This window comes from Scyliorhinus torazame, chromosome 7 (genome assembly GCF_047496885.1).
Source record: "Scyliorhinus torazame isolate Kashiwa2021f chromosome 7, sScyTor2.1, whole genome shotgun sequence".
Classification (NCBI taxonomy): Eukaryota; Metazoa; Chordata; class Chondrichthyes; order Carcharhiniformes; family Scyliorhinidae; genus Scyliorhinus; species Scyliorhinus torazame.
The window spans coordinates 309,009,246-309,022,929 of record NC_092713.1 but is presented as its reverse complement, the minus strand read 5'-3'; the positions used below and the strand labels follow the sequence as shown (position 1 = coordinate 309,022,929).

General features: G+C 51.8%; 1 protein-coding gene across 1 annotated transcript in view; it reads left to right on the top strand.

Annotated features, from left to right (window-relative positions):
- The window catches only part of gemin5 (gem (nuclear organelle) associated protein 5), an 87,910-nt gene that overhangs the window by 37,167 nt on the left and 37,059 nt on the right, over positions 1-13,684 (top strand). The window contains exons 15-16 of the mRNA XM_072512741.1: positions 3,870-4,041; positions 6,676-6,909. Of these exons, the coding sequence (XP_072368842.1) occupies positions 3,870-4,041; positions 6,676-6,909 (406 nt within the window). The remainder of the gene's footprint in view (positions 1-3,869; positions 4,042-6,675; positions 6,910-13,684) is intronic.

Below are 13,684 nucleotides of genomic sequence, written 5' to 3'. Positions count from 1 at the left end.
TGCGAGCATTAGCAGGTGATTAAATCTTTACAGATCCAGAGATGGGGTAACCCCAGGTTAAAGAGGTGTAAATTGTATCAAGCCAGGACAGTTGGTAGGATTTTGCAGGCCAGATGGTGGGGGATGAATGTAATGCGACATGAATCCCAGGTCCCGGTTGAGGCCGCACTCATGTGTGCGGAACTTGGCTATAAGTTTCTGCTCGGCGATTCTGCGTTGCCGCGCGTCCTGAAGGCCGCCTTGGAGAACGCTTACCCGGAGATCAGAGGCTGAATGCCCTTGACTGCTGAAGTGTTCCCCGACTGGAAGGGAAACTTGGCATCACCACCAGCAGCAACCAAGCCACCCCCGGTGTCACAGTAGAAAACAATACAGGGAAATCTATTGTCAACTTGTCAGTCTACACCCTTCAACCAGACAAAATCGAAGTCCTCAGCAGAGGGCTCAATTTCTGCACCACCACCAAAATGGACCCCATCAGTCTCGCGGCAGACACGGAGGAATTCATCAGGCGAATGAGGCTCCGGGAATTCTTCCACAGACCCCAAGAGGCCAACAACGAACCCAAGCAGACTACCAATGAACCGGAACAGCAGACAGAGAGATCTGCGGTGCGGCAACCAAAGAGGAAATAGTCGAATTGGACCCCTCCGGAAGGCCGCTGCCTTAGACTCGACGTGTATGCTCAAGCCGTCAGGAGTCGTGTCAATGCTAGATTCATCAGTCGCATTCACAAGACAGCCCCGAACGTCACCCAAGCACAAGGCAATGCCATCCGCGCTCTCAAGACCAACCGCAGCATCGTCATCAAACCAGCAGACAAAGGGGGGGCCACTGTCGTACTGAACAGAACGGACTACTGCAAAGAAGTATACCGACAACTGAACAACCAAGAACACTACAGACAGTTACCCGCAGATCCGACCAAGGAACACATCCGCCAACTTAACAGACTGATCAAGACCTTGGATCCAGATCTTCAGAGCACCCTACGTGCTCTCATCCCACGTACTCCCCACATTGGAGATCTCTACTGCCTCCCAAAAATACATAAGGCCAACACACCAGGCCGCCCTATCGTTTCAGGCAATGGGACCCTGTGTGAGAACCTCTCTGGCTACATTGAGGGCATCTTGAAACCCATCGTACAAGGTACACCCAGCTTCTGTCGCGACACGACGGACTTCCTACAGAAACTCAGCACCCATGGACCAGTTGAACCAGGAACATTCCTCGTCACAATGGACGTCTCGGCACTCTACACCAGCATCCCCCATGACGACGGCATTGCTGCAACAGCCTCAGTACTCAACACCGACAACTGCCAATCTCCAGACGCAATTCTGCAACTCATCCGCTTCATTCTGGATCACAACGTCTTCACCTTCGACAACAAGTTCTTCATCCAGACGCACGGAACAGCCATGGGGACCAAATTCGCACCCCAATACGCCAACATCTTCATGCACAAGTTTGAACAGGACCTACTCACCGCACAGGACCTTCAACCAACGTTATACACCAGATACATCGATGACATTTTTTTCCTTTGGACCCACGGCGAAGAATCACTGAAACAACTACACGATGACATTAATAAGTTCCATCCAACATTCAGACTCACCATGGACTACTCTCCAAAATCAGTTGCATTCTTGGACACACTCGTCTCCATCAAGGACGGTCACCTCAGCACTTCGCTTTACCGCAAACCCACAGATAACCTCATGATGCTCCACTTCTCCAGCTTCCACCCTAAACACATTAAAGAAGCCATCCCATATGGACAAGCGCTCCGTATACACAGGATCTGCTCAGACGAGGAGGAGCGTAACAGACATCTACAGACGTTGAAAGATGCCCTCGTACGAACGGGATATGGCACTCGACTCATCGAGCGACAGTTCCAACGCGCCACAGCGAAAAACCGGACCGACCTCCTCAGAAGACAAACATGGGACACAACCGACAGAATACCCTTCGTCGTCCAGTACTTCCCCGGAGCGGAGAAACTACGTCATCTACTTCACAGCCTTCAACACGTCATTGATGACGATGAACATCTTGCCAAGGTCATCCCCACACCCCCACTACTTGCCTTCAAACAACCGCGCAACCTCAAACGAACCATTGTTTGCAGCAAACTACCCAGTCTTCAGAACAGTGACCACGACACCACACAACCCTGTCATGGCAATCTCTGCAAGACGTGCCAGATCATTGACATGGATACCACTATTACACGTGAGAACACCACCCACCAGGTACGCGGTACATACTCGTGCGACTCGGCCAACGTTGTCTACCTCATACGCTGCAGGAAAGGATGTCCCGAAGCGTGGTACATTGGCGAGACCATGCAGACGCTGCGACAACGAATGAACGGACATCGCGCAACAATCACCAGGCAGGAATGTTCCCTTCCAGTCGGGGAACACTTCAGCAGTCAAGGGCATTCAGCCTCTGATCTCCGGGTAAGCGTTCTCCAAGGCGACCTTCAGGACCCGCGACAACGCAGAATCGCCGAGCAGAAACTTATAGCCAAGTTCCGCACACATGAGTGCGGCCTCAACTGGGACCTGGGATTCATGTCGCATTACATTCATCCCCCACCATCTGGCCTGCGAAATCCTACCAACTGTCCTGGCTTGATACAATTTACACCTCTTTAACCTGGGGTTACCCCATCTCTGGATCTGTAAAGATTTAATCACCTGCTAATGCTCGCATTCCAAGCATTGTCTGGCATCTTTGAATTTGTCTATATATGTGTTTCTGGAACAGACCTCTGCACTCACCTGAGGAAGGAGCAGCGCTCCGAAAGCTAGTGACATCGAAACAAACCTGTTGGACTTTAACCTGGTGTTGTAAGACTTCGTACTGTGCCCATTATTTTGAGCAGAGATGTGCTGACTCAGTAACAATAAATTCACCGAGTTAAGGGACGATTCCGCCTGCTGTGTTTCCTAGGTTTTGTAGTTTACCGTGATCCCAAATTATTGGCTTAACAATAATTATTGGCTTAACAATAACGGGGCTGGTTTAGCACACTGGGCTAAATCGCTGGCTTTTAAAGCAGGCCAGCAGCACGGTTCGATTCCCATACCAGCCTCCCCGAACAGGTGCTGGAATGTGGCGACTAGGGGCTTTTCACAGTAGCTTAATTGAAGCCTACTCGTGACAATAAGCAATTTTGATTTCACAATTGTTAGGAGAATGTAAATGGGCTGCAGGAGGAGATTCAGCGAATAGAATTAGAATGGTTACTGCATCGAAGGAGGTCATTTGGCCCATCCGTTCCGTGCTGGCTGACTGCCCGTAGCCCTGCAAAGCCTCTTCAGATAGTTATTCAATTCCCTTTTGAAATGCCCAATTGTATCTGCCTCCCCCACACTCTCTCGGGCAGCGCGGTCCACAAACTATCCACTTGTGTGAAAAATGTTTTCCTCGTGCCGCTGTCGCCATTGCTTCTTTTGTCAATCACCTGAAATTTGCGTCCTCTGACTTTCCACCAATTACAAAAAGTTTCTCTGCCTGTCCTGTGCAGACCCCACGAGCAGATTTTCTCTCGAACTTTTCTCTTCAAGGGGAATGGCTTCAGTTTCTCCCAATCTGTCCACCTCACCGATGCCCCCCCCCATCCCTGGAGCGTCCCCGTGAATCTTTTCCGCACTCGACCCAAAGCCTTCGAGTGCGGCGCTCCGAACCGAACTCCGGGTGCAGTGAGTATCGGAAGGTCCATGAAGAGAGTGTGTGGACTGTGGGGGTTGCAGAATCGATCGGAACATTGTCCGGCTCGTACAGCGGGCTTTGTTCCCTGTTGCAAGTTTCCCTTTTGTGAAATCCATGCGTTCCTCCTGTTTTTGCAGGTGTGGGATGTCCTCAAGGAGGAGCCTTTGTGTAACTTCCGCGGACATGTCGGGAGGCTGTTTGGGGTGCAGTGGTCTCCAGTCGATGCAGACTCCGTGTGGACAGGAGGCGATGACTTCACGGTGCGGCTGTGGGAGGTTTCAAAACAGGAACACACCCGACCACCTAAAGGTACTGACTGCCGCTTCTTTCAATCATCCTTATCATGGTGTCTTTTGGAACTTCCGGACGGTGTTTCCGTCTTCAATTTTATGTGCAAAGTTTTCCCGCAAAATTTCACGGATTCAGAGCATCCCAACCAATGAAGTATGTTTGTTGTAACGCCGGAAGTGCAGCTCGGGGCAGCACGGTAGCACAGTGGTTAGCACTGTCGCTTCACAGCTCCAGGGTCCCAGGTTCGATTCCCGGCTTGGGTCACGGTCTGTGTGGAGTCTGCACGTTCTCCCCGTGTCTGCGTTTCCTCTGGGTGCTCCGGTTTCCTCCCACAAGTCCCGAAAGACGTGCTTGTTAGGTGAATTGGACATTCTGAATTCTCCCTCCGTGTACCCGAACAGGCGGCGGAATGTGGCGACGAGGGGATTTTCACAGTAACTTCATTGCAGTGTTAATGTAAGCCTAGTGTGACAATGATAAAGATTAAATATTATGAAGTGCGCACAGTGAGACCGCACAAGCAGTAACGTGGTGATAACCGTTTCAGGGATGCTGATTGAAGGATTAAATATTGACTTAAAAGCAGTTCAGAGAAGGTTTACTAGATTAATCCTTGCAGTGGTTGGGTTGTCTTATGAGAAAAGGTTGGATGGTGCAGGCTTGTATCTGCTGGAGTTTAGAAGAGGAAGAGGCGACTTGATTGAAACATACAAGATCCTGAGGGGTAGCGACAGGGTGGACGTGGAGAAGATGTTTTCTCTCGTGGGAGAATCTAGAACTAGGGCTTGTCTATTTAAGACCCGGAGGAGGAGAATTTTTTTTTTCTCTTGAGAGTAGAGCGTCTCTGGAAGTCTTTCCCTCAAAAGGCAGCGGAAGCAGAGCCGTTGAGCAGCCTTAAGGCAGAGCTGGACAGATTCCTGATTAACAAGAGAGTGCAAGGTTGTCATGTGAGGGTACCTTTTAAGAAATGGGTGTTTAGAAATGGGTGTGTATATAAATATCTGTAGTGAGAGTACCTTTAAGAAATGGGTGTTTACTACTGCAGCGATGTCAGAGAGTGGGTCGAGCTGGGCTGTCAGTCAGCTTTTTACTTTCGTTTTAGGCTGTTTGCTGCAGGGTGTATTTTAGTTTCGTTTTCAGAGCTGGATAGCTGCAGTCACAGCCAGAAGGTGTATGAATCTCTCTCTCTAATCTAGAGACTGTAAATCGATCCTGGTGATTTTAAACTAATAACAGTAGTGGCTTTAACCTGATGTGCTTCTGGTAAAAGGTGTTTTAAGTCTTATGGATGTTAAAAGGAAAGCTGAAAGGATTACTTAGTGTTGTATTCTTTGGGGGTTATCTTTGAATTGATGGTTGCTAAGATGTTCACTGTATGTTTTAAAAAGGTTAACTTGAGTTCATAGAATAAACATTGTTTTGCTTTAAAAAACACTTTTCCATTTCTGCTGTCCCACACGTGTAGAGAGGGCCGTGTGCTCCCCGTACCACAATCTAGTAAAAGTTGTGGGCCAGGTGAATTCCATGACACATTTTGGGGTTCTCTAAACCCTGGCCCATAACAAGGTTACCAGGGGGTCAGCGGGAATATGGTGTTGAGGTTACATCTGATCAGCTGTGACCTTATTGAATGGTGGAGCCGGTTCGAGGGGCCCAAGTCGCCTCCTCTTGCTCCTAGCTGGAGTGTTTGATGCGGACGCCCGTGTGGATCGGAGTCGATGACTTCACAGTCCCGCCCAGTAATCTTGCAATTATTGCCAAGCTATTCAGGAGTGAACTCAGGTAAACGCTTTACCGACTTCTTCTAAAGAAGTAGAAATCTGGAATTCTCTTTAACCCCTCCCCAAATTCCCAGAGAGATAATTGGAACTTTTAAGAGCGAGGTTTTTTTATTTGGCGAGGGCATCGAGGGATACGGAGGGAAGACGGGGAAATGGAGATCAGTCATGACTCATTGAATGGCAGGGCTGGTTTTGAGAGGCTCAATGGCCACTTCCTGTTCCCAAGCACTGGTCTGGACGTTGTACACATGACCCGCTGCTGAGCAGTGGTTTGGTCAGTGGCTAATTTTGATGAACAAAGAAACGTTACAGCCCAGGAACAGGCCCTTCGGCCCTCCAAGCCTGCGCCAATCCAGATCCTCTATCTAAAACTGTCGCCTATTTTCTAAGGATCTGTATCTCTCTGCTCCCTGCCCATTCATGTATCTGTCTAGATACATCTTAAATGATGCTGCCGTGCCCGCCTCTACCACCTCCGCCGGCAATGCGTTCCAGGCACCCACCACCCTCTGCGTAAAGAACTTTCCACGTATATCTCCCTTAAACTTTTCCCCTCACCTTAAACTAAAAATTAGTGCTGGACCGTTCAGGAGAGATGTTGGGAAGAACTTTGTCACTCAAAGGGTGGTAGAGGTTTGGAATTCTCTCCCACAAACAGGAGTCGAAGCGAGAACAGTTGTAAATTTTAAATCTGAGATAGATTTTTGTGAAGCAAAGATATTAAGGGGTATGGGCCACAGGCAGGCAAATGGAGTAACGCAACAGATCAGCCATGATCTCATTGAATGGCAGGACGGGCTCGAGCAGCTGAATAGCCTATTGCTGTTCCTATGTCAGATGGAGGAATATCAAATGTTCTTTTTCAAATCAGGAAAAAAGGCGGCGGAGATGGACAAGAAAAGGGCCAACTGTTCCAAACTCAAATCTAAAAAGGTCAAGAAGAGAAACGAGAAAGGGAGTGCGGGGCAGGAGGACGGGAATGCAGAGAGTTCGACCCAGAACGTGGCCAGCAGCAGAAACGGTGATGCTGATCGCGAGGAGGAGGAAGACTGTCCGAACGAGGCTGAAACCCCCAAACTGGTCAACGGTATCTCTCAAACCCCAGGTACCATCTAGATTTTTTTTTTGCGTTCTTCCGCTCCTTGCGACTTTGGCCATGGTCCAGTGGGGGAGCACTGCCTCCTCCTCCTGGGGCACCTGGCTTCAAATCCCACCCCAGCGACTGGGGACCCTTCTAATCCCTTGCTGATTATTCCCCAGGGCTAGTACCGAGGGAGTGCTGCACAGTCAGGGGTGCGGTCTTTGGCACCTTGGTTCGCCCGTCGCAGTCTGCTCCCTCGGGTGGCATTTGGCAGGGGAGTCGGGGATGGGGGTTTTGTGGTAACCCAGAGGCCCAGGCATGTGTTCTCGGGACATGGGTCCAAATCCCACTGCAGCCCCTGGTGAAATTTCAATTGGGTGAGTAAAATCCGGAATTTAAAACTGACCTCCGTAACGGTGACCCTGAAACGGTAACCCTGAAACTATCATCAATTGTCGTTTTTTTTAAAAAACATCTTGTTCGCTAGTGCCCTTTAGGGAAGGAAATCTGCCGTCCTTACCCGGTCTGGCCTACATGTGACTCCAGACCCAGAACAATATAGTTGACTCTTTACTGAAATGGCCCAGCAAGACGCTGAGTTCAAGGGCAATTAGGGGTGGGCAACAAATGCTGGCCCAACCAGAGACGCCACCATCCCAAGGAAGAACAAAAGGAAAAAAAGAGATTTTGCAGCCTCTTGTTTCGAGGGCGGGCAGTGGGGAAGGGGGGCGGGGGGCATTCGAATGCAGTTTGAGAGTGATAAACGACAATTTGGTGGATAGATTTAATCCGTGAATTATTGTGGAACATGTCACTTTTTTACATTTATTTTGGACATTAGAAATTTCAGTTACTGGTGGAGAAAACCGCAAAAGAAAAGAATTTCAGAGTTTTTTTGTGTGATTCACAGAAATGCAGAGGTCAGATGGTACAATTTATGTCGATCAAATTCTGAATGTGGGCATAAGCTTCAATGAATTGGATGTAAACCCGTGACAAAATGATTAACGGGAAATCAAATTTTACAGGTGGGATTTGCAGGTGGACAGAGGTTTTTAATGTGGGTGTAGGTTCTCCCGAGATCTCCTTCAGTTCTGCAACTTTTGAATATGCCGGATTTTAATTTCTACCCAATTGGTGGCCATGCTCCTAGCCACCCAGACTCTGGAATTCCCCCTGTAAACCCTCCACTGTCCACCTCTTCTCCGATCAGCCAAAACGTGCCCCTTTGTCCAGAGGTTTGGTCAACTATCCAAATATCTCCTCCCGTGACTGAGTACCATATTTTGTTTGATGACGCTCCTGTTAGACACTCTGGGAATGTTTTAAATTTACATTACACCGTGATGCAGTGGCTAGCACTGCTGCCTCACAGCGCCAGGAACCCGGGTTTGATTCCAACCTTGGGTAACTGTGTGTGTATAGAGCGTGTGGAGTCTGCACGTCCTCCCCGTGTGTGCGTGGGTTTCCTCCGGGTGCTCCGGTTTCCTCCGACAGTCCAAAGATGTGCAGGTTAGGTGCATTGGTGACGCTAAATTGCCCCTTTACTGTCCAAAGGTTGGGTGGGGTTACATAGAAAGGGCAGGAGACTGGGCCGAGGTAGGATGGTGTTTCGAAATGTTGGTACAGGCTCGATGGGCCGAATGGCCTTCTGCACTGTAGGCATTCTATGGTTCTATGATGATGTAAATATACATTGTTGTCATTGAAATGTAAAATTGACGTTTCTGTGTCTGTGTGTCTCTCTCTCTGCGTCTCTCTGTCTGTCTGTGTGCGTCTCTCTGTCTGTCTGTGCGCGTCTCTCTCTGTCTGTCTGTGCGCGTCTCTCTCTGTCTGTCTGTGCGCGTCTCTCTCTGTCTGTCTGTGCGCGTCTCTCTCTGTCTGTGCGCGTCTCTCTCTGTCTGTGCGCGTCTCTCTCTGTCTGTGCGCGTCTCTGTCTGTGCGCGTCTCTCTCTGTCTGTGCGCGTCTCTCTCTGTCTGTGCGCGTCTCTCTCTGTCTGTGCGCGTCTCTCTCTGTCTGTGCGCGTCTCTCTCTGTCTGTGCGCGTCTCTCTCTGTCTGTGCGCGTCTCTCTCTGTCTGTGCGCGTCTCTCTCTGTCTGTGCGCGTCTCTCTCTGTCTGTGCGCGTCTCTCTCTGTCTGTGCGCGTCTCTCTCTGTCTGTGCGCGTCTCTCTCTGTCTGTGCGCGTCTCTCTCTGTCTGTGCGCGTCTCTCTCTGTCTGTGCGCGTCTCTCTCTGTCTGTGCGCGTCTCTCTCTGTCTGTGCGCGTCTCTCTCTGTCTGTGCGCGTCTCTCTCTGTCTGTGCGCGTCTCTCTCTGTCTGTGCGCGTCTCTCTCTGTCTGTGCGCGTCTCTCTCTGTCTGTGCGCGTCTCTCTCTGTCTGTGCGCGTCTCTCTCTGTCTGTGCGCGTCTCTCTCTGTCTGTGCGCGTCTCTCTCTGCCTGTGCGCGTCTCTCTCTGTCTGTGCGCGTCTCTCTCTGTCTGTGCGCGTCTCTCTCTGTCTGTGCGCGTCTCTCTCTCTGTCTGTGCGTGTCTCTCTCTGTCTGTGCGCGTCTCTCTCTGTCTGCGCGTCTCTCTCTGTCTGCGCGTCTCTCTCTCTGTCTGCGCGTCTCTCTCTGTCTGTGCGCGTCTCTCTCTGTCTGTGCGCGTCTCTCTCTGTCTGTGCGCGTCTCTCTCTGTCTGTGCGCGTCTCTCTCTGTCTGTGCGCGTCTCTCTCTGTCTGTGCGCGTCTCTCTCTGTCTGTGCGCGTCTCTCTCTGTCTGTGCGCGTCTCTCTCTGTCTGTGCGCGTCTCTCTCTGTCTGTCTGTGCGTGTCTCTCTCTGTCTGTCTGTGCGTGTCTCTCTCTCTCTCTCTGTCTGTGTGTGTCTCTCTCTCTCTCTCTGTCTGTGTGCGTGTCTCTCTCTCTCTCTGTCTGTGTGCGAGTCTCTCTCTCTCTCTGTCTGTGCGTCTCTCTCTCTCTCTGTCTGTGCGTGTCTCTCTCTCTCTCTCTCTGTCTGCTCTGTCTGTCTGTGCGTGTCTCTCTCTCTCTGTCTGTCTGTGCGTGTCTCTCTCTTTCTCTCTGTCTGTGTGCGTGTCTCTCTCTCTGTCTGTGCGTCGCTCTCTCTGTCTGTCTGTGCGTGTCTCTCTCTCTCTCTGTCTGTGTGCGTGTCTCTCTCTCTGTCTGTGCGTGTCTCTCTCTCTCTCTCTCTGTGCATCTCTCTCTCTCTCTCTCTGCGTGTCTCTCTCTGTCTGTCTGTGCGTGTCTCTCTCTCTCTCTCTCTGTGCGTCTCTCTCTCTCTCTCTGTGCGTCTCTCTCTCTCTGTGCGTCTCTCCCTCTCTCACTGTGCTTGTCTCTCTCTCTCTCTGTCTGTGCGTGTCTCTCTCTCTCTCTCTCTGTCTGTGTGCGTGTCTCTCTCTCTCTGTCTGTGCGTGTCTCTCTCTCTCTCTGCCTGTGCGTGTCTCTCTCTCGCTCTGTCTGTCTGTGCGTGGCTCTCTCGCTCTGTCTGTCTGCGCGTGTCTCTCTCGCTCTGTCTGTCTGCGCGTGTCTCTCTCGCTCTGTCTGTCTGCGCATGTCTCTCTCGCTCTGTCTGTCTGCGCGTGTCTCTCTCGCTCTGTCTGTCTGCGCGTGTCTCTCTCGCTCTGTCTGTCTGCGCGTGTCTCTCTCGCTCTGTCTGTCTGTGCGTGTCTCTCCCTCTCTGTCTGTCTGTGCATGTCTCTCGCTCTGTCTGTCTGTGCGTGTCTCTCCCTCTCTGTCTGTCTGTGCGTGTCTCTCTCGCTCTGTCTGTCTGTGCGTGTCTCTCTCTCTCTCTGTCTGTCTGTGCGTGTCTCTCCCTCTCTCTGTCTGTCTGTGCGTGTCTCTCCCTCTCTGTCTGTCTGTCTGTGCGTGTCTCTCTCGCTCTGTCTGTCTGTGCGTGTCTCTCCCTCTCTATCTGTCTGTCTGTGCGTGTCTCTCCCTCGCTCTGTCTGTCTGTGCGTGTCTCTCCCTCGCTCTGTCTGTCTGTGCGTGTCTCTCTCTCTCTCTCTCTGTCTGTGCGTCTCTCTCTCTCTCTGTCTGTGCGTCTCTCTCTCTCTCTGTCTGTGCGTCTCTCTCTCTCTCTGTCTGTCTGTGCATGTCTCTCTCTCTCTGTCTGTGCGTGTCTCTCCCTCTCTCTGTCTGTCTGTGCGTGTCTCTCTCTCTCTCTCTGTGCGTGTCTCTCTCTGTGCGTGTGTCTCTCTCTCTGTCTGTCTGTGCGTGTCTCTCTCTCTCTCTCTCTCTGTCTGTGCGTGTCTCTCCCCCCCTCTCTCTCTCTCTCTCTCTCTCTGTCTGCTCTGTCTGTCTGTGCGTCTCTGTCTGTCTGTGCGTGTCTCTCTCTCTCTGTCTGTGCGTGTCTCTCTCTGTCTGTCTGTGCGTGTCTCTCTCTGTCTGTCTGTCCGTGCGTGTCTCTCTCTCTCTCTCTCTGTCTGTGTGCGTGTCTCTCTCTCTCTCTTATTTGTGTGCGTGTCTCTCTCTCTCTCTCTCTGTCTGTCTGTCTGTCCGTGCGTGTCTCTCTCTCTCTCTCTCTCTGTCTGTGTGCGTGTCTCTCTCTCTCTCTTATTTGTGTGCGTGTCTCTCTCTCTCTCTCTCTCTCTCTCTGTCTGTGCGTCGCTCTCTCTCTCTGTCTGTCTGTCTGCGTCTCTCTCTCTCTCTGTGCGTCTCTCTCTCTCTCTCTCTCTCTCTCTGTCTGTCTGCGTCTCTCTCTCTCTCTCTCTCTGTGCGTCTCTCTCTCTCTCTCTGTCTGTCTGTGCATGTCTCCCTCGCTCTGTCTGTCTGTGCGTGTCTCTCCCTCTCTCTGTCTGTCTGTGCGTGTCTCTCTCTCTCTCTCTCTGTCTGTGCATGTCTCTCGCTCTCTCTGTCTGTCTGTGCGTGTCTCTCTCTCTCTCTCTGTCTGTGCGTGTCTCTCTCTCTCTGTCTGTCTGTGCGTCTCTCTCTGTCTGTCTGTGCGTGTCTCTCTCTCTGTCTGTCTGTGCGTGTCTCTCTCTGTCTGTCTGTCTTTGCGTGTCTCTCTCTCTCTCTCTCTCTCTGTGCGTGTCTCTCTCTCTCTCTCTGTCTGTGTGCGTGTCTCTCTCTCTCTCTCTCTCTCTCTGTCTGTGCGTGTCTCTCGCTCTCTCTCTCTGTCTGTGCGTCTCTCTCTCTCTGTGCGTCTCTCTCTCTCTGTGCGTCTCTCTCTCTCTCTGTGCGTGTCTCTCTCTCTCTCTCTCTGTGCGTGTCTCTCTCTCTCTGTGTCTGTCTGTGCGTGTCTCTCTCTCTCTCTCTGTCTGTCTGTGCGTGGCTCTCTCTCTCTCTCTGTCTGTCTGTGCGTGTCTCTCTCTCTCTCTGTCTGTGTGCGTCTCTCTCTCTCTCTCTCTCTGTCTGTGTGCGTGTCTCTCTCTCTGTCTGTCTGTGCGTGTCTCTCTCTCTGTGCGTGTCTCTCTCTCTGTCTGTGCGTGTCTCTCTCTCTCTCTCTGTCTGTCTGTGCGTGGCTCTCTCTCTCTCTCTGTCTGTCTGTGCGTGTCTCTCTCTCTCTCTGTCTGTGTGCGTCTCTCTCTCTCTCTCTCTCTGTCTGTGTGCGTGTCTCTCTCTCTGTCTGTCTGTGCGTGTCTCTCTCTCTGTCTGTGCGTGTCTCTCTCTCTCTCTGTCTGTGCGTGTCTCTCTCTCTCTCTGTCTGTGCGTGGCTCTCTCTCTCTCTCTCTCTGCCTGTGCGTGGCTCTCTCGCTCTGTCTGTCTGCGCGTGTCTCTCTCGCTCTGTCTGTCTGCGCGTGTCTCTCTCGCTCTGTCTGTCTGCGCGTGTCTCTCTCGCTCTGTCTGTCTGCGCGTGTCTCTCTCGCTCTGTCTGTCTGCGCGTGTCTCTCTCGCTCTGTCTGTCTGCGCGTGTCTCTCTCGCTCTGTCTGTCTGTGCGTGTCTCTCCCTCTCTGTCTGTCTGTGCGTGTCTCTCCCTCTCTGTCTGTCTGTGCATGTCTCTCTCGCTCTGTCTGTCTGTGCGTGTCTCTCCCTCTCTCTGTCTGTCTGTGCGTGTCTCTCCCTCTCTGTCTGTCTGTGCATGTCTCTCGCTCTGTCTGTCTGTGCGTGTCTCTCCCTCTCTGTCTGTCTGTGCGTGTCTCTCCCTCTCTGTCTGTCTGTGCGTGTCTCTCTCGCTCTGTCTGTCTGTGCGTGTCTCTCTCCCTCTCTGTCTGTCTGTGCGTGTCTCTCTCGCTCTGTCTGTCTGTGCGTGTCTCTCTCGCTCTGTCTGTCTGTGCGTGTCTCTCTCGCTCTGTCTGTCTGTGCGTGTCTCTCCCTCTCTCTGTCTGTCTGTGCGTGTCTCTCTCTCTCTCTCTCTCTCTGTGCGTGTCTCTCTCTGTCTGTCTGTGCGTGTCTCTCTCTCTCTCTGCCTGTGCGTGGCTCTCTCGCTCTGTCTGTCTGCGCGTGTCTCTCTCGCTCTGTCTGTCTGCGCGTGTCTCTCTCGCTCTGTCTGTCTGCGCGTGTCTCTCTCGCTCTGTCTGTCTGCGCGTGTCTCTCTCGCTCTGTCTGTCTGCGCGTGTCTCTCTCGCTCTGTCTGTCTGCGCGTGTCTCTCTCGCTCTGTCTGTCTGCGCGTGTCTCTCTCTCTGTCTGTCTGTGCGTGTCTCTCTCTCTCTCTGTCTGTGTGCGTCTCTCTCTCTCTCTCTCTCTGTCTGTGTGCGTGTCTCTCTCTCTGTCTGTCTGTGCGTGTCTCTCTCTCTGTGCGTGTCTCTCTCTCTGTCTGTGCGTGTCTCTCTCTCTCTCTGTCTGTGCGTGTCTCTCTCTCTCTCTGCCTGTGCGTGTCTCTCTCTCTCTCTCTCTCTGCCTGTGCGTGGCTCTCTCGCTCTGTCTGT